General features: G+C 40.9%; 1 protein-coding gene across 2 annotated transcripts in view; it reads left to right on the top strand.

Moving 5' to 3' along the window:
• Positions 1 to 21,195, top strand: part of ptpn13 (protein tyrosine phosphatase non-receptor type 13) — a 41,479-nt gene that overhangs the window by 3,830 nt on the left and 16,454 nt on the right. Inside the window, exons 2-10 of one of the 2 annotated variants that reach the window (XM_069710730.1) lie at positions 2,068 to 2,187; positions 4,709 to 4,875; positions 6,587 to 6,652; positions 7,934 to 8,119; positions 8,436 to 8,523; positions 11,131 to 11,763; positions 18,333 to 18,425; positions 19,803 to 19,902; positions 20,932 to 21,148. In XM_069710730.1, the coding sequence (XP_069566831.1) occupies positions 2,073 to 2,187; positions 4,709 to 4,875; positions 6,587 to 6,652; positions 7,934 to 8,119; positions 8,436 to 8,523; positions 11,131 to 11,763; positions 18,333 to 18,425; positions 19,803 to 19,902; positions 20,932 to 21,148 (1,665 nt within the window). In that variant the 5' untranslated portion in view covers positions 2,068 to 2,072. Of the gene's footprint in view, positions 1 to 2,067; positions 2,188 to 4,708; positions 4,876 to 6,586; positions 6,653 to 7,933; positions 8,120 to 8,435; positions 8,524 to 11,130; positions 11,764 to 14,864; positions 14,887 to 18,332; positions 18,426 to 19,802; positions 19,903 to 20,931; positions 21,149 to 21,195 lie in introns of those variants that run through there. The other variant, XM_069710731.1, reaches the window with a different exon arrangement.

Genomic DNA, 21,195 nt, shown 5'->3' with positions numbered 1-21,195 from the left:
GGAATTGTTGCTGTCCAGCTCCTTTTTATGTCTTTGCTGCATTTACCTGCCAAGCTGTATTGCATAGACATAAGGTCTGCAGATTTGTGAATTTAATTTTCAATGATCAGAGAAGGAAAGAGTTTTTTTTTTTTTTTTAACTCTGGTACACATCCAAATAATACTTTATCATTTCCTGTTTACACGCGTTTTTATGTTTGTTTTTGTGTCGAGTTGTGATTTATAAAATCTTGTCTAAAAGCCATGGTCTAGTGAGTCCATATTTACTCTGCACTGTTTCATGTGGGTTTTTTTAATTATGGGGAAAAAAACTGAAAAACAGACAGCAAAAGTTCAAAACATCGTGTATAATGGTATTCAGTCAAGGAGTCACAGGGAAATGCTGTTTTTCTAAAGCATAATTTCTTGATATAGTCTACTATAGCTGTCTGTCAGTGACATATTTTGTTTTGTAAGTATTTAGAAATGTCGTCACTTCACCCAAAAATATGAGTCTTTGAGGTTCTAGATCTTTTAAAGTGGAGGAGCAATACAACTTTGTCACAAACAGTAAGTGTCCAGCATGATTACATACAGCAGTTTTTAATATATAATTCTACCATGAGAGAAGATTATTTCTGAAGTGGTTCAGGCAGATTTTTATGGATTTTAGATGTGCTGCAAAATCAAATCTGGTCAGACAGTCATACTACAACTAAAAGAAAAGGTATGTAGTGTAATGTAGGTAAGGAAGATTTTCTCAAGTGGCTACTTTGCATGCTGTAAGGTCTGTCGATCATAGCTGGAGTTGTTCTAATCAGACATTACACACACACACACACACACACACACACACACACACACACACACACACACACACACACACACACACACACACACACACACACACACACACACACACACGTGCACACTATTTTACCACAAAATGAATATGACCTCACTTCTGTTTTCAGCCTTATATAACACACATTTCCTTTGTGGCCCTTTTGCATTGCCCTGAATATTTGCATATGTGCACGGCATCCTCATTCATGATCCTGTATGGCTGGTTATCAGCTGGTTGATGGCATGAAGCACACACCCTATTTGAGTTAGTTTTGTTTGTAAACATAAAGAAAACAAAAACAAACAAAAAAATCAAGAAAACGTAGATCTTCACCTTCATAACTTTGTTTTAAAATGTATTATAACCACAATGAAATCGAGTAAGACAGCCAGCCTTCAGGTTATGTGAGTGAATTCAAAGAGTGTCTCTCAGGTGTAGTTTGGCTGTGTGTAACCTAAATCAAAGTTAAGTCCTGTACATGTACTGCTGGGAAATATTGATCCATAAATTAGCATAAATTCTACACCAGCTGTGGATTTGCTGGGCTGTCCACAGGGTAATATAAACTACCGAGCTGTTGAGCTCGACCCAGTTATAGTTTTTACGACGTGTAATCAGGGAACAGAAGTGTGGATTATTACTTATGTATAGCACGAGGCAGCTTTAAGATCACACCAAAAAAACAAAAACGGCATTTTGCTTTTCCTGATTAGTTTCCATTTCAGTCGGAAGCTGCTGTCTTCAATCTCAGAGGTTTTCGGAGGCCCAGAGTAATAAACTGCTACTTTGTTGAATGTAACTGAAGTAAAGCAGGGTGTGTGTGCATGCATGCATCATGTGCTTGCGCTACCTCCTCAGCTGCAGAGTGTGATAAAACCGGAATTATTTGGAAAATATGGGATTTTGCCCAAGGGCATGAAAGTGGAAAAAAAAAAAAACGGGTGGATTTCTTGCAGCACTAAACATACGTTGGGATTATAATTTTCAACCAAATTACAGTAAAATGTCAAATCAGTATATTTTCAGTCATCTATTCTAACAAAAAGGTAAAATTTCTGAAACGGTACTTGCCCGGGAAAGTTTCAATTAAAAGTCTGCGTTATATATTGCTCTGATGAGAGAAGCACCAGTGATTTGCAGATGCTTTTCTGGGCTGATATACCAGAGGTTCCTGTCATTTGTGATGCTCATTCTCCTTTATAAATCTGACCTCACATTGTCCTCTTCCTCTCCTTGCACAGGGAAGATGCATGTGTCCCTGGCAGAAGCCTTGGAGGTTCGAGGAGGTCCGCTCCAGGAGGAGGAGGTCTGGGCAGTGCTCAGCCAGAGTGCAGAGAGCCTCCAAGAACTTTTTCACAAAGGTAGGAACATCGAATGAAAGCATTTACAATGGCTACCATTTGCCCTTTGATTTGAATCATATTCATTTTGTGAAAGTTTGAGTTGCTATTGTCAGTTTGCTGCTTTGTGGTTTGGCATTATTTGTACGAGTGTTAATTGTGCAGATTTGTCTCTTGTGTTTTAATCCTTTTTGTGACTCGGTCGTGCCTGTAAATGTCTGGGGATGTCCTCGACTGCACAAAGAGATAAGATTTAGAGAGTTTTTGTGACAGAAGAAAACAATGAGTGATTATGGGAAGTTTAATTCTGGACACATTGGACAGGATGCGAGTCATCAGCAGGCACCGCACTACCCTCTGTGTTGTTAAAAAGTTTGGGTGGCGCCTATTGTTATACAAAACTCCAGTGCACCTGATTACACTGGACACGATTGTATCATCTGAACCGTTGACCAAAAGCCGTGTGAATCTCCATGAAGCGGTAAGCTAACATCTGGCCGGGTGTGTTTCTGTATAAACCAGCTTGTCTTCAACATCTGGTTTTCCAGAGTTGTTCCTTCGCAAACTATCCTGACATGCTGCAGGAATTCTCTCTTATCAGTGTGACCTCTGAATATTCTTTTGATGCCGAGGTCACCTTTAGAACAAGTAGATTGTGCAGTGACATGATATGTTAGTGACAAAGGCTTCTGGAGATAAAGCTCTATAACCATTTAGGACAAAATGCAAGGCTGGATACTCTGAATATCTTTGATTATTGTAATCTTTACATGGCATTGTGCTGCAGTGATTGTGAACATTGTCCTTTACCAATGTGTAGCTTTGTAGCTATGCTGAGTAAATTATGACCTTTTGTGTAGTTTTACAGTAATGACAGAGGCTGAAATTTGAATAGCAGATGTTGTACCCAGGTATTATATAGTCACTGAGCTATATAAAGAAGTTTGTTTACCACGAGAGTGGATTAACACCCATTTCAACTTTAAAAATCTGATAATTTGTTTGATTTCCTGGAAACAGCAACATTTCAGCAGTGATCGAAATGTGGAACATTACAAAGAATAAAACAATGTCTTTGTTTTGCTGAAGCAGGTGACATGTTTGCACCTAATTTCATACTTTGGATGTTTTCTTTTGTTTCTGTCTGTGGTGAAGTGAAAGGCAGTGTTAGATTTCAGACACTGTGAATGTGCACACGGTCAAACACCAGGGACAGTATATAAACACTAACAGTAGTGGTTACTATGTTTGCATAAGACTGATTTGTTTGAATAGGTGATGTGTGGGCACTTTGTCATTTGTTAAAGTAATTCCTCTTCCTGCTTCCATCTATACATCATGTGAGATCATACCAGTGCCTTACGCTGGTCTTTTTCTCTGTCTGCTGTTTGTCTCTGTTGGCTCTTGTGTTCAATACTCTGCTGAGGTCCTTAAATGCTCCACATATGTGGCTCTAATAGCCTGTTTACTGTGGAATTCAATGTGTGGTGAACAGCACACTTTGTAAACATCTATTTTTATAGGACAAGCAGGCTGTTAGTACAGAACAGCTCCTCAGTACAGTAGTTTAGAATTAGTCCCTTCTCCTAATAGGTCAGATATCAGCTTATTAAACTGACAGATTGCATTGTTATGAGATAAAGAACTCACAGTTGTACAATTTGCTCCTTTAAAGTCCTGAGGAAATGAAATGGTCAATGTTCAAGTCATATTTTTACCTTTTTGTTTTGGATTACGTTGAACATTCACTTTCCCCTCTGTTATGGTTTCTGCTTACATCTGCAGTTTATTGAAACTGTTGGATAAATTCGCGATCCATCAAGAAACCAATTTGCTCTGGCTGAGTCACGCACTTCTCCTCAGCTCTGTGATTGCTTTTCCAAAGCAAAACCTTTGTGAGGCTTACACCTTGTAACCCAGTCTACTTCAGAGTAAGATCTCCAAATGGTCACACCAGTTTTAAACAGGAAACATATATTTACTTAGTAAATTCCAGCTTTTGAAAGCAGAGATTTGGTGCCTCAAATGGAGTTCCTCTGTTCGTCTCTGCTCCTCTCAGAGTTCAGTATCAGTCAGAGAAAAGAATTTTGCAGCGCTGCTCAAACATTCTTTTGTATATTTTTAAAGTGTCCTCTAACCATAGCACTGGCTGTGGCTTTGTAGGAAAAGAGAGTTACGCTGTGTAGCCATTCCTTTCTGCTTCCATGCCTCAACAGTTATTTTCTTGCAGGCTAAGAAAGCAACATGTGTTTTTGTTTACTTCAATCATCTTGAATTTCTATAAACGCCAGAGTTTTAGCGAGAAACACCCCCTGTGGTCGGATGTGTCTACAGTTGCTGCATTCAGGCTTCAAATGCCTCGAGACGAAATTTGATGTTATTATTGAGCTTTAAAACACAGTGCTTCACTTTAACAGTCTTTGTCTGCATTTGTGGCGAAGGCTACGGATTTAAGTTTAGAAACTCAGTATATTGTATTTGCTTTCCTGTTTGGGTTCCTGATCATATCTCTAAGTGTTGAATTGTCTGTTTCCATCTCCAGACCCTTCAGCCATGGGCTTCATTATCTCTCCCTGGTCCCTCCTGCTCATGCCCTCTGGCAACATCTCATTCACAGATGAGTATGTCACCCAGCAGGACTTAAGAGCCTTCACAGCTCCAGAGGTCCTGGAGGGAGTCTCCTTGGGTTCTGTATCTGACATAGAGAAGGTATAAAGCATCATAATACCCTGTATGGTAACATAACTGAACAGATTTTTTTTTTTTTTTTTTTTGCTATAAAACACAAGTGATAACTTTAAACAAGTTGAAACATGTATTCAATTCCTGACATGATACAATATCACCCAAACAGTGTCCTACTTATTGTTTGTATCCTAATAAATGTCCTGAGTACATTTCCTTACTTATAAAACATTTGCAAAGCAGGTTTTTCAAATATATATACATATATATATAAACCTGTGATGTGCTCTTCTTTTATGGCTTTTGTTGGTTACTTGGCACATTATTAGCACATGCTGATCAGTAAAATAATGTGACAGCAGTTTGATTGTATGTCGACGGACACCTGTGTGTTCGTGTTCTCACATGCGCATGTAGGAGATAAAAACAAAACAGAAAGCCCAATTAAAAACTCAGCTTGAGTTATTTGGATTTTAAAAGGCACCATTTTGGTGATGCCTATCAATGCTTTCCCTACCGTTTAAAGCAAATAACATGAAAACACGCAAATCAATCAATCAATCAATCAAAACTACTACAGGGTCCGTGTTCAAACAAATCAAAGATAAACAAACAAAGAATACATGTGGTTTGTTTTTGTTTTTTTTTTTACAGTGGCCAGTTTTCCTGTACTGACATAATGTATTTCAACAGTTTTCCATCATTGAAATGTTGTGCCTTTTAATTTTTTTTGGTACTTTCTGCGTGTAGTAATCCTTTTTACCCGTATCCTTTTTACAAGACTATATTTCAACTAGAACTGACTAGAAATTCTTAGAAGGCACTCGGGTGTTTAGCTCGAGTACATCCTTGCTTGATAAACGGGACACCACACTTGCACATTTGCAACATTCAGAGGTAAAGTTGTGAGCAGCTATATTATAACTCGCAGTCACCACGCTCCCTCGTTTTGACTCTGCCCCTCTGGTAGAACAGCTAAAAGCTTGCATGACTGGATTCCCGGCTCTGGCACGGCCCCACAGACCTCAACACAGTTTTGTGCTGAGTCAGTTTTCCAGCCCTGGGCCCGTCTCCCCAGCTGAGTTATTTCTGTGTAGAGAATATAATCTGTTTCCTTCATTATCAGACTGTGGGTAAATATGCGTCAGCTGCAAGTGCCACGATTATACTTTTACTTTTTCAACATATGGATTTGTATTGTTGCTTTTTAATTGGCAGCTTTTGAGTTTCCACATTTTCTGAAAGTGTTAGTGTGCCTTTAAATTTGTACTCGGAGAGATTTGTTCCTAAAAGACCTTGAAGGTTTTGTTGCATTCTTTGGCAATCCCTGAATTATTCTTTCCTCAACCAAGCCCAACATTCAGGGGAAGTAATTTTTCTCCCAAGCTATGAGTGGAGAGCAATAAAGAGAGGAAAATGGAAAAATGTTTTGGGATTTAGGCAGAAAGCCCCTGTCTTTTTCCTTTCCAAAAAAAAATTATATTCAACTTTTATTACAGTCCAGCAGTTGTTCAACTTTAGTCGTCCTCTCTTTAACACAATGCAGGTAGACTTGATTTATTTTATAGGTTCAAGTTTTTTTATGAACAAAGAAAGCCTTTACATTTTTCTATGTGTTCACTATTGCAGGTCTCTTCTCTTGACTGTGTTTTGTAAGATGCTTTTTTCTTGATAGACCAAGACTGAATGAAGTGTAATGATACTTATGCAGCCTAAGAGATGTTCTTTTTCACAGATGCACATGTACTCTCTGGGGATGACGTTGTTCTGGGGAGCGGACTATGAGATTCCCCAAAGTCAGGTAAATCATTACCATAAATACTTTCTTCCAAATTGAATAAGGGTTCAAATATGGAACCATGGCACCACTTGGTAATAAAGACTTATGTTATTATCTAAAAGTGTGTTTACTATTTTCAGGATGCCCAAAAACTAATATTTGCTTTTATTTTTACAAAAGATGAAAATCACTGTTTACTACATTTGGTTTCTCAAACAGTGCTGAACAAAGGAAATATGATTTTAGATATGCTACATAAACATTTACATGTCACACTACGTGTACAAAGTTGTGTCTTCTTGCAGATTAGTGCTCATGTAATTTGACTTGAGACATGATATCAGTTTTTTTTTTTTTTTACTTGCACACTTGGCAAGCCTATGAAGTAATAAGAATGTTTTTTACGCGTATAGCCACACCCAAACCAATTGTTTGTGAAGGGTTAACAGTATCTAACATGATGTTTTTGGCATCACACAAAACTCAAGGTAAGTTAAACCTGCTCAGTCCCAATGGCGCAATGAGGGCCTACCCCAGCTCACTCTGGGTGAAGGCAGGGTCAATTTGTAACACTTTCTGTTAAAGTATATAACTATTTCAGGCCTGTTAATTTACAGGCCAAATGCCTCATAACCACATATAAATCATTTTTTAAAATAAGGTCTGCATATGAGTATCTCATCATGAAAAGGTTTAAGCTTTGACTATGTGGACATGGTCTGGCTCATCGTGTGCTCATAGAGTCAGTCAGGTGTAAAACACAATCCCCACAGTGTGTTCACATTTGTGAGAAAGTACCGCCTACACTTTTAAAGACATCATGACTCACATCCACTGCGGGCCACTTTGCTTCACTGAAGGGCTCAGGCTTCATCCATCTCATCCCATCAGCAATGCCCTTTCCCTCACCCATACAAGAGTGGCAGTAATAGTGCTCATGGCAGCTGCAAAGTTTAAAATGCTGTGCCAAATGCACCATGTCATTGTTTGTGATGAATTCAAACAGTGTCATAAAAGGTGTGGACATCCTCCGTACCAACTGCTTTGTTTACCTAACTGTAACAAAAATGGCATGAATGGGAATATAAAAGAATGCAGATCATTTAATTTCATTGTTTGGATTTACACACATTTATCCACAGCTTTTTCGAGTCAGCTGAGCTTAGCAGCAAACTCTGAACGAGTCAACGTGACAATACAGGAAGGAGATTCAAACATACTAACTAAGTTTATAACGTCACAGTACAGACCGCTCCTCTTACTGTTTGTATGTTAACTGCCTTCATTGTTTTCCCTGTACAGCCTATGAAGCTGGGCGAACACCTGAACAGTCTACTCCTCAACATGTGTGATGATATTACACTGAGTCGAATGTCGCTGCGCACGGTGCTGGACATCTGCAGCAAACACATCAGAAACTCCAGTTGTGACCCTCCCTTCTCCTATATCAGAAAACTGGTCCGGTTGGTACTGGGCAGCCTTTCCCAGGTATGCGGTGTAATTCAAGTACAACATCCCTGCCTATTTTTCCATATTTATGTTTTAGCTGTTTGTCGGGAAGCCTTCATTGCAAGCACTTTCTGAGCCAAGTTGAAAGACTAAAACATGCTCTAAAAGAGAGGCTTTGTTTTATTACACAACAGATAATGGGTTTCATGTTGACAGAACAGTATTTCAGGATGGATGACTCGGAAGGATTTACACTCTATTTTCTTTTTTGACCTCATTTCCCTCCCTGTTTTTTTCACCATGACTCTTTATTTTTCTTTCTTCCTTACTTTCCCTCTCGCCATCTTTTTCTCAGCTCGATGGTCTGCTGACTGATAGAGAGTCTCTTCCAGAGCGCAGTAAGGAGATTCGAGAGAGGCTGAGGGGCAAAGGCTTGCCCTCAGGTAAGATGAGCTACACTGACTTGCAGGAACTTGTCAGTGGTGCAGGACAGTGATGAATGTCCACAGTGATTGAGCTTTATTGGGTGCCAATGGATCATTGTAAAGGGGTCTGCTTGCTGTTAGTCTTGACTCGAGAAAAATTAGGCCAGAAAGACAAAACTTTGACAGGTCAAAATCTTTGTGGCCCGATGACAAGCTGGGATCGTATCTAAAACAGCAAAGTGACATTGGTCCAAGGATGGACAAACCATGAATTGGCAACAGGGTGTTGAGGATTGTGCTGATTCATCATGGCTCCACCTGACAACTTATGGGTTTTACTGCTAATGTATTGGTGCCAGATACCAGATACACTACCTTCAGAGGTCTTGTAGAGTCCAAACCTCAGTGGGCTGGAATTGTTTTGGCACCACTAAAAGCGCTAACAGTATATTAGGGAGGGGTTGTCATAATGTTATGGCTATGATCTAGGCTGTGAGTGCTTAACAGTGTTTGTGGTTGGATGTATATACTCTCTCTCTCTATATATATATATATATTGAAAGCTTACATTTGTGTTATTTATATATATAGAGAGAGTCAGATGTAAATGCCTTCCCTGGTTGTCAAGCCTCACTTACATCCTCACTTTCTGAGGTTGTGGGAAAGGACCGAAAGTAGACGAGGAACAACACACTACAACCTCCAATCGGATTGAATTCAGGAAAATATGACCAAATCTTCCCAGTGGTTTCTGAGAGAACTCCAGCATATTTCCAGTCCATGGAAAGGAGAGCAAAGCACAAACATGGCTGTCGTCCCGATTATGTAAGCACGGCATGGCATTGATTACAGATGCATATTTTGGAGTCACCAGTGAAGCTGCTGGTCTGCTGTTTGTATCAGTGCTTTGTTTCCCTGGTTGAGCACCAGCCAGCCCGAAGGAAAGTACATGCGAAGAGTATTACTCAGTTCTTAAGAGTCTTTCTTCTCGAAGAGCAGCTCCCTTCCTCCTGTATCCCAATGGTTCCAAGTTTGAATTGCTGCTCAGGGAACTCAAATATTGCCTCTTTTTTTTCTTTTTTTATTGGATGCTGTTTGTCCCCATTTCTTCATTACTGAAATCCATGAGAGCAACAGCATGGTAGTATTAGATGAGAATTATGTAATAACAATGGACTTCTTTGAAAAATAATAATTTTATCCCTGTGATTGACTGGCAGCCTGAACATGGTGTGCCCCACCTCTCGATCAGTGTCTGCTGAGATATGCTTCAGCCCCCTTACATAGCCAACAGATTGATGGGTGAATAGATGAAAAATTAAAAAAATAAAACATCCTGCTTTAAAAAAGAAAAAAAAGTCTCTTTTTTTTTTCTAGGTTTTTACTCGGTCTAGTTCTTGTGTGCTTCCCAGAGTTCCTGGAAGACAGCCCAACTCTCTTTGATATGTTTTCCAAGCATATGCTTTGTAGATTAAACCAACACATGCAGCATTTTTTACAGGACTTAACATCCCCTCCGCTTTCTTTTGCTCTTGTTCATGCACATGTTTGCCTCCTTTTTATCTCTTTCTTTTTAAAACAAGCGCTTGTACTGGCAGAGGTTGCATACATGTCTGGAAAGGCAAATTTGAAATTTATGTACAGTCAAATAAAGCAATAATTATTAGTCCGTTTTAAGAAAGACAGCGATAGAAAGGGTTGATTCATCTGGCTGAAATTGTTAGTTATTGTGGCACGGTATGTTCTTTTGTTTCTTTTTAATTATTGGGAAAATTTGCTACCAAACCAAACTGAGTGTCTGCAGAAATAGTTGCACGTGTTTTTCCTTATGCTGCTGTTGGTTTACGTTATATATGAATTAGTTTTATTTGCCTCTAATGGCTGTAACATTTCCACCCTGGAACCAACACAACAAAAAATTCCTATTGTTGCTACTAATTCTACTCTAATGCCTAATCCACTGAATATCTGAAAGTTTCAGTTGAAGCCTGATTTAAAAAAAGATATAATCACTAATTAAGGTGGAATTTAAGAGTGAAGCCAGACAGTTCATGTAATGAGGCACTTTGATCTAACACGTTATCTAAACAGTGACTGGTAGTAAACATTCATAAGCGTGTCCTGTGGCATCCATTGTTACATTATTAATTACATTATTCATTATAATGACTGAACATACTATATACCTCTTGTCTGCATTCAGCCTTTCAGTAAAGGAGCAATAAGTGGTTGTTGCAGGTGCTCAGTCAGTTGAGACCGGTCAGTCGACAGGGCCACGTTTGGTGGCCATGCCATGCTGGGATGTTGTTGGGATGGATGCCAGGTTTTAGAGGCACTTATGCATAATGAATCCTACTCTATTTATTCTAATAAGAATTCCTTGTTAATTCCCCCTCTCATGATAAGTACCACTTTTTGTATTGATTGTAGGGTTAATAATGACACGAGCCACTGGGAGTGAAGTGTATGTTTAAAATTCGTTATGAATACCTTCTGAATGGTTTTACTTTACGACTGTTTGGGGTAAGGATTTAAGGAAGTTATACTGGATTTTAACACTTTGAGTTCTGGAAGTCTTTGCATTTGCTCATGTTTAACAAAGTTTTGGGTGTGTGTCGTTGTCAGGGAGGAGTGCCGCCCCCAGGGTTCTGGAGCGCTACAGAGCGAGGACTCAAGAACAAACGTCTCTTAACCGGGGCCTCAGTCGTTCCATGGGCTCGCTACCGATGCAGGACTTGTTGAAGGGGGATGACGGGGCAGCCTTACAGTATTCCCCGTCTGATTATTACACCAACTCTGAATCCCCCACAGAACTCTACCCCAAACCCCCCTCACTCCAGCACCAACGCTCCTATCCCTACCTGCAACCCTTTCACCCCCAGCAAAAGGCCCGGCCCGTGGAACTGGACCGTAGGTCGTTGGCCTTCTACAGTGGGGATCCGGGGCCAAGTCATGCCAGAAAGAACTGGGCCTCCTCTGTGGATTTGGCTTGCATTGACCCCGAGGCTCTTCGTTTTGGGGCTTTGGAGGATGCACGGAGAGGCAGCAGTGCTTTAAGTACCCACTCCATCGGCAGGCTCAAATCTCCCTTGAGGACATCCAGAGAGAGGGAACCTCGCTACCCTGAGTTCGGTGGGCTGAAGAGTAGGAAGCCTCATCACCACTCGGCTCTCTCTGTCGGCTCAGCCCTCACTGGTGCTTATGACAGGATCAAGGAAAGACAAAGGAAACTTCATATGCTGAGACAAGCAGTGGATGGTGAGTATGCTGTCTGAACCCAAGAGTACAGTATAGTGGGGTTGTTGTTCCTAGTCCCGACACTGATAAATGTGCCTTTAAGTTTCAATATCAGTCTTTGGGGTTCCCTGTAAGGTGTTATGTGTTGATTTTGGAGAAATTCCTTTAGGAATTCCTTTAGAAATGTTTATGAAAGGGAACGGAGCAATCACGTCAAAATAAACAGCAGAATTTACCATTTCAGATGATACACGTTGTTTCTCTGTACAGCAAAGGGTTTTCAATTAACTAACTAACAAAAAAACAAAAAAAAGAGGTATTTGCAGGCCTACCCGCCTGCTGAGTTATTAGCACATATCACAGGGGCGTATGCCCTGAGTGTGAGTCCCTGGTTTGGCTCCTGGCCACCCACACTGTCAAATTGTTAAGTCATACCATGTCCCACAAACATGGTTTGGATTTTGCCAGATTCCAGGCAATCGCCTCCACACAATTATAAAAAGATATCTCTACTGCCAATATTTAATGGTGAGATACAAATTCATTCGATTATTTTTTTTCCCCTCATGTAAAGGCTAATATAATAAATCTCCAAGTATTATCAAATTAAATGATGAACGATTTCAATCGCCAGAACTTTTCTCAAAAAACAAGATACAGCTTGAATGGTTAGCTCCTATTATGCTCCTACAAGATATGAGTTTAAAAGTGAAGGTAGTGAAATTACTCTGAAAATGGCCTTGGTTTCATCGGGTTAATCTGACCACTCTCGTCTGTTTTGGACTTTTCCTGCATTTGGCACTAATCACACAGAAACAGTATGACTAGCAAGTTTTAATGCTGCTCACACGATTTTACTCTGAAACCCTACAAACCACACACAGCCTGTTTTTACAGCTTCATTAAGATTTAGATCTTTTATCTGCACCCTTTTTTTTTTTTTTTTTTCCTCATTGCAACACATTGCACATAACAATCACCTGGTTGTTAGTATTGCATGATAAAGGAATCCTGGGGACATATCTGAGCTCAGTCATGTGTCATTATTTTGTAATGCGTGGTTGCCAGTACTTTGTCAGAACATGCAGTGTGTGGGCTTCATTGTATGAAGATATAACGTTGGTGTAAAGATATAATGTTGGTATCATGTGTACAGCAGTCCACAATTCCAAAGTGACAAAAATCCTACTGAAGTTCTCGGCTTTAGTCTGCTGAGACACTGAAGGAGATCTTCTGGGGCTCAGCTGTGTAATTAACATGTTAAGAAAATGTCAAACCGGGTGATGCAATACATTTATCAGGCAATAAAAGCCCAGCGGGTACAGCGGCCTGATGTGCGAGGTGAAAATGTGACAGGAATGGGATGATGTGAGCAACCAGACACTCAAACTGGTTACAGTTTGTCTGTCTGTCTGTAACTACCATGTGGGATGGGAGCTGGGTGCTGGCTTGAATGAAGTATCATTGGTGGTGGCTGGGCAGCAGTGTTTAGACAGAATGTATGAGTCACTGCGACAGAGGTTTCCAAATGGCTGATTCTAATTACAGGCCAGCTTAATTCTAGCCTGCTGCTAACTGTCATACATGCTATATACAAAGTGCCTCTACTTTTTTTTGTTTTTGTTTTTATATATGGCTGTAAACATGCAGATATAAGGACACGTACATGCAAAATATTTAAATAACACAATCTCCCACAGTGTTACAGACTCAATCTTTGTATAATCACATGCTTATACCGAGCACACACACAACAACTTGTTTTAACACCTCGCTAGTCAGCCCCAAGAGCTTTAAGTTTCCTTCAGGAGCTTATTGAATTCTTGGTAAAGTTTCCATAGGCAAGCTAGTTTGATGCAGTAAGTCACATGTAGGTCTATAAGAAACTACTGTCCTCCACCTCTTGTTCCCTTTCCTCCTCTTGCTGCTCTTCCATATTCCCCACTCTCCAGCTCTCTCCACCTCCCTCCACCTCTCTCCAGCTCCCTTCACCTCTCTTTACCTCTCTCCACTTCTCTCCAGCTCTCTCCACCTCTCTCCACCTCTCTCCAGCTCCCTCCACCTCTCTCCACCTCTCTCCAGCTCCCTCCATCTCCCTCCATCTCTCTCCAGCTCCCTCCAACCTCCCTGCTTTTCTGGCAGCTATTTTTAATGCTGACCGAGCCACCAACCAAGCATTCTTTTCCTCGACTGCGGCTTTTTATCCCCAGCAAGTCCTGCTTTTCCTCTCTTTCCCTCCCCCTTGTCCTTTTATTGATTGGAATTGGGGGGGCATTTGGCTTTTTGATTTCAAATAGTGGTATGAGGAGAGGAGCTGAGCTTCTCCATATAGCAGTGTCAGAACAAGAACAGTAAAATGGTGGGTACCCCTGTTTGTTGACCCACCAATCAGTGTCTGTGTCTCTGTGTCTGTGTGTCTGTGTGTGGGTGTGTGTCTGTGTGTCTGTGTGTGTGTTGGTGTGTGTGTGGGTGTGTGTGTGTACAGTTGTTGGGAAAAGCTTTTCGTTGAATGTTAATGTGCTGTTACTTTTTATTTCATGAACTGAAACGGTTTAAAAAAAGAAACACTAAAATGTCAAGCCTGGGCTCCCGTCCGCTTGTAAAACCCTCATAACTTGATTAACTCGTTATGTCTTTATTCACTCATTAGAACTTAAGCCCTTAAGCCCTTGGCAAAAAAAAAAATTCAAAACCTCCCCCTGAAAAACATCCCCAAATTCAGCTACTAACAGCTCCACATCTGTAAGCCCAAAGCGGACCACCCTGGGCTCTATGGATAAGAAGCACTTGGGGGGGGGGGGGGGTAATTTTAAAATACTATAAGTGTCCTTATCCTAATCACCAGGACATAGTGAGATTTGAATGAGTCTTGGTGTTTGACTGGACCGGGTATGAAACACTAAAGGGCTTTTAATTTAAAATAATGGCTTTTAATTTGAAATGGAGTCAAGAAGTTGTGGCCTTTGGCCGACCAATGGTGAAATGAAAGGCTGAGCTAAGATACTCAAATGTATTCTCGAAGCTTTTTGCTATAGTATGTAATGGATCATTTGGAGGGCCACGTGGATGTGTTGCCTCCCTCTCTTTCTCTTTTCTCTTACTTCTGTCTGTTCTTTTCTGCAGGAAAGTGATGGCACAGCAGTGGTCAGTGGTCTCAGGTTTCACAGTTACACACTTTCTCTCTGCCTTCTGCGCGTGTTCATTTGCAAATCATTTTTAATTTAATATGCATCACAACACTAAACATTGTTCGTGTGCATGCCTGTGTGTGCATGGGCATGTATGTACCAGTGCAGAGGTGTAACCCCCACACCCCCTTTTTTTTTTTTTTTTTTTTTTTTTTTTTTTTTTTTAAAGTGGCAAGGTGCTTCAACCTTCAATGAATAGAAACTTTCCTCGTAGACCTAGATACTGTAATTGGAGTCATGCATAGCGGATGAGGGAATTCCTAACATTATTGGACTTTTCCGGCACTTGGCAGCAGGTCATGTGGCTTCGGGTCCAGGGCGGATCCAGCTTGAACATTTCAGAACACTGTTGCTCCAGGATAAGGGGAGGTGTTTGCAAAAAGCAGAACCCCCCCTCCACACACACACACACACACACACACACACACACACACACACACACACACACACACACACACACACACACACACACACACACACACACACACACACACACACACACACACACACACACATTTTCATAATTATATTACAGTTTGGTTTGCTGACTCCAAAGACTACAGAAGGAAAGATGACAGTGTTTCTAGGGATTTAAAAAACAACTTTTGACCATTGAGTTTACTTTTGATCCATTTTAATCCACTGACTCATTTCCTCTTCACATTATGAATAATGTCTAAAAGAAGCACTTTAGAAGTTCACAAAAAGGGTGGTAACTGGGTAAATAGACATCTTTGTTTTACTATATGTTTTCCACGGCGTGTGCACTTGAAATTCCGATTTCACAAACTCTACACTGTTTTTCTTCTGAGTCATGTTAACTTGGGGAGAAACTTGGAGGGGGGGTGTGTGTATGTTCTGTAAGCTATTATCCATTTTAGCCTGGGGTTTAAATAGAGTTTCTCCTTTCTCCTTGGGACATCCAGACTTTAAATAACCTCAGAGTCTGAGATGGTGTCTTTTCCCAGCTAGCACACCCAGAAACCCCATTTCCTATGGAAGCTGTTTGTGTACTCATAAACGGCTCATGCAGAAGTGTTCAGTTCTGCAAGAAATCAAGGAGAAGGGAAAACAAACATAAAAGGGAGGGCTAATGAGAAGATCACAGGAGAAGAGGGAAGTTGGGAGGTGAGTACAGGGTGCTAATTGTCCCCTGGAAATAGTGCTCTTTGTGTTAAAATGCTTGCAAACTGCATTGCCTGCAAGTGTGTGTGACTCCCTGTGAAGAAGTACTATCAAATGAAGCACCATGAATGAACCCATGATTTTTTTTTTCGTCACAAAAACAATTTGATTACTCCAAAAACAGGCTGAAAACTGACTGTACTCCATCTGGTTTTATATCATTATGATCTTGGGATCCAGAGACTCACCCCATTTAGTTTAGTAATACTTTGTCTTAACTTGTTTTGTAATGTATTATTATTTACTTCCCAGTAAATGTAAAAATCAGGGGAGAGGATCACTGAGAAGGAGCCGTGCAGTATATATAGATAAATAGTTACTTTATTAATCCCACAACGGGAAATAAAAAAAAAAGTATGTGGTTATCTGAGTCAGCCTCTGTCTTAACGCTTCAGCTTCTATGCTCACTTTGAAACATTCATGTTATCAGCAAAATCTTCCTCTGAATCTCTGTAATTAGCTCTGTTTCATTTTTCCTCCCATTCCTCTGTGTCATTTTGAAATGTTGGTTCTGGGTTCATTTTGGATTTTTTTTTCCCAATTATGTTAATTTCCCTCTCAGGTTTATTACGAGTGACTAGTTACCACATTGCATACACACACTCAGCTTGACTAATGAGTTTTGTATACAGATTAAATGACTTCATAAACCACATCATAATTATTTTTTTTCACAGCATTTCATTACATTATTTTGTGTGGGCAGCACAGTGGTGAGACTCAAACCGGTCAGCTGGAGACTTCCTGCATGGAATTTCTCAGGTGCTCTGGCTTCCTCTGCAGTCCAGGTTTTTTTGAATGAGGAAGTTAGAGTTAATGTTCTTTCTGTGCAAAATTTGTGAGGATAATCCAAAATAAAATCGCCCTTCAGTTTTTCCTGGCTGATGGCAAGTCATTTCGAATTTTGTAATGGGAACTTGAGTAATAGAAGGAAATGCATTTTTTCCATTTTGTTTTTCTGTCTTTTAATATAATTTTATAATACGTAACAAAAATACTTTAAATCACAACTGCTTATCTTTTTTTCCTGTTTCCTGCCAATCACAAATAGGTCTGTTGGCCCCATTTGAAAAGTAATGTTGAGAGTGGCTGTTTTTTTTACAGACTAATCCGTTTTATTGTGTGTGTGTTTTTTTTCCCCCTCTGCATTATATCCACTTCACCCTTTAGGTTTCAATATCAATCCAATACTGCATCAGTGTAGAGCAGGTGACTGCACATGTGGGTGACTGCATGTACGTCTCAGTGTGGGAGTTTTTGAGCAAATGTGTAACTGCATGGGTAAAGCTAAGATGGTAAATAACTATGAATGACACAAAAGAGACTTCTCCTCTGTGCACCTTCTCACACAAATGAACTCATGACGCACCAACCAGTGACAGAGGGTAAAACTATTTTGGTTGACAGTCTGACCAGTCTTCCTCCTTCCTAGTAACATTACAGCTGCTGCTGGGCCACAAAGCTTTTTACCCAAGATGTTTACATAAGACAGACATCATGTCAAAGAGAAGTTGGTTGTACTGTGGGCTAAAATGCATGAGCACTGACTGGGGAATGTCATCCATTTATGCTATGTGGCTGATACTGAGGAGCAGGACTTTCAAGTTCTGTGTACTTGGCAGAGAAACACGTGCCACGTTAGTTTTAAGGCTCAGTATTGTTTATGTTTTCCTGTTACCGCTGCCCTTTTGTCTGAGTTCACGAAGTATTGCTTTGAGAAAAGTAAACAACTGTGTTGAACTGGTCTGTACTTGCTGTGGTTCACCCAGTCAAGCAAGACGAAAGATGACGCCGTCAACAAAAAGTTCTCCAACCTGATGGGAAGCATGCCTGCATACACTTACGCTATATCTGCGTTGTTGTGTGTCTTTCATAAGGAGTGTTTACCAACAGCATGACTGATACCTGCTTTGTGTGTCTCATTCTACTTGCTTGGTGTTACTGTCAGTCTGGAAAAAAAGGAAACGGTAACTAGTGTCCAAGTGTGTCCAAGTCTTTTAAAAAGTGATACAACTTCTTTGTCGTGTTACATGGAAAAATAAACTTCACCTTAACATCCCTTACAAACAAACAAAAACCACCAAACATATCCATACTGTCGAATCCATTTCAAATTGTATCGTGTGCATGAAGGTTGTCAGATTCTTTAATTTTGTTCTACTAATGCTTGGTTTGTGTATGATATTATTCTCAAAGATGTTCTCTCTCTGTCCTCAGACCCAGTCCTCACCCACCAGAGGTACCACAGTGATTACAGTTCATCCAGTGAAAGCCCCTCAGTGACCTCCTCTGATCCAGACTACAGACAAGGTAACGTGTCTTTGAAGAACTGTTTGTCTTGTCATGTTTTGATGTTTTTAATGGAGACATTTAAAGTCTGATGAGCTGTGTAATGGGATTGGTGAGTGCAAACTTGTAGCAACAGGTGCCAGGTGTTGCACGCACATAACTCATCTTGCATGCAACGGAGATAAAAAGCCAGCAATACCATTTTCATCACATCAGACTAAATCAATCTGTTTATAGAAAAAAAGCATTAGCGACACGGGGACTCTTCTTCGTTCTGTTTCTGTGCATTTAGAGCGCTGCTGTTTTTTTATTTTTTTTTTATCTTGTTCATCTAATCACTGACTGATTTACACCTGGAAGGGTGAGTGAATGCATTTACCTGGAAAACCAGCAGCAGTCTGAGTGGCAAAGACGGGGGGTGAAAAACAACTTGCAAAAGCTATCAGTTACTCTTCATCTCCACTGATCACTAACTGTAGGCCATCCTGCACGTCGCCAGATTCCTCACTGTCTTACAACCAAATCAAAGAGGTACACTTCATAGGCTTGAAGTTGTGATGTGCACGGCTCTAACTCGATTTAAAGAAGCGCAGCAGCTGACTTGGCTGTTACACATTTCCAGGTAACTTCAAAGTCAGCTGCTGTCATTCACTTCCTGGAATGGCTGATGGAATTAGAGCATATGCTCCATGCTCCACTACGTAGGGTTGCGCAAGACAGTTGCACAAGATAACCTGAACCATCAGTGCAAAGTGAAATTCTGCGATCAGAGTAGACAAGACTTCTCTCAAGTGTGTATAATCGTTTCAGTGCCGTGACAAGAGGCAGGGCAAAGAAAGGTCAACAATGAATTTAGTTGGGATGATCTAACACCCGGGCACCCGGGCATATTTTCTTTCTATCTCTACTGTTGCTATCAAATACAGGTTGGGGTGGAAAAAAAAGTTGATCTAACACCGATACTCCCTTTAACACCGTCTCCAGGGGTTGTTTCGCCATCGACATTGAATGGATACAGCTGTGAAAAGTTTAGACATTCTTCTGGACAAAGTGGCCATTTTGTTTGGAAATGGCTGAAATACATTTTCCAAAAACAGATCCTGTTTGAATTTCTTTCAGCTAAAACACACACCAAGTCATTACTTCTAAGGCACTGAAATGAAATGCTGTTGCTGTAATGCGGTGGTGGCCTTTTGTGAACGCTTCCCGTGCGGGGCAGCAGATCTCTTTTGTGGTTCTGATTTGTAGCTGCTGCTCTGACACGTTCATGCAGGTACATTCGCAGCACAGTGTGGGTGTCTGCATCTGGCAGGGTGTGTTAGAGTACGTGTGAAAAAAATTTAATTGAATCCTTTTGTGTTGGTGCGTGCAGCTCATCTTTCCATGCCTCTCTTCTAGCTAAGAAACCAGCCGAAGTGACGAGGTATGGCTCCCAGCTGGCCCTTTCATCTGAACACGATGTCATGTCGCTGACGGGTCACAAAGCGCATAGACACAGGTGACACACACACACACACACACACACACACACACACACACACACACACACACACACACACACACACACACACACACACACACACACACACACACACACACACACACACACACACACACGTACCTTTTGTCAATTTCATAGACCCAATCAGACTCCGCCTCTCATTCTGTCTTCTCAACTCATATCCAAGCCAATTTAACTTCTCATGTCCAAATTCAACAGACATTGTTGAATCACTATTCTTAAACTTTTAGGGAATAGCAAAGGGACAAGAATATTGGAAAAACAGCAGGTTTTTGTTCCAAAAGTCATCTTAAACAAAAACTGGCTGTATTTTAAATGTTCTGGTTATTATGTTTTTTCCTTCTGCACCCAAAAACCCCAAACAGATTACCAAGACTCTGTAGTGAAAGTATGAAAGTACCAGCTTTCTGTTTCTGCCAACACTGATTTGTGAAGGTGATTTAATAGATGAAGTTGCCGGTCCTCTGGGCCACACACACACACACACACACACACACACACACACACACACACACACACACACACACACACACACACACACACACACACACACACACACACACACACACACACACACACACACACACACACACACACACACACACACACACACACACAGCTGGTGCAGCACAGCAGGGTCAGCCACCTCATGCTTGACTAGTGAGGTCATCTAATGTGACATCCACATTCAGCGTTCTCTATCTCTCTAATCTCTGGCATTACAGATCTGAACTGCCTGCTGTTGCCACGCCTGCTCATATAAAAACCATGTTTTCAATCTGTCCTGGGGCACAGGGCTCTTTTTCCCAGAATGCTAAAAGAAAAACATCAGCTTGTATTTTTTTTTTTTTTCTCTCTTTCTGGAAAAGTGTAACAAAGGCTGTAAATAAGACAAATCTCACAAGGGAACAACAAACTTCTGCAGATGTCATTTGTTTCCCCTCAAGCTTTTAGACAGTATCAGACTGTTCTTACACCCACCCTCTTCCTCCCTTTTCCCTGAAGGCGAAATGAGGGGGCAGCTGATGAAGGTCTGATTGGAGCCGAGCTGATCCTCCAGAGGCAGGAGGAGGAGGTGCAGCGGCTCCAGGCCCACCTGGCCAGCAGGCTGTCCAGGGCCAACCTCTACCCCGCAGACGACCCCTTGGTCCCATCTCACGCTTCCATGCTCGACCTTCAAGACCCACTCTACACCTCCTCTGTGCTGCTCCGCAAAACCAAGGTTTGTCCACTTGGTGACTTAACAGACTCAATGATGTGCTGCAAATG

Source organism: Brachyistius frenatus, unplaced genomic scaffold (assembly GCF_029030835.1).
Source record: "Brachyistius frenatus isolate BFR_SWC_R1_liver_20210118 unplaced genomic scaffold, ASM2903083v1 Contig_94, whole genome shotgun sequence".
Classification (NCBI taxonomy): Eukaryota; Metazoa; Chordata; class Actinopteri; family Embiotocidae; genus Brachyistius; species Brachyistius frenatus.
The sequence above is the reverse complement of the archived record's forward strand: the minus strand, read 5'-3'. Positions and strand labels throughout refer to the sequence as shown.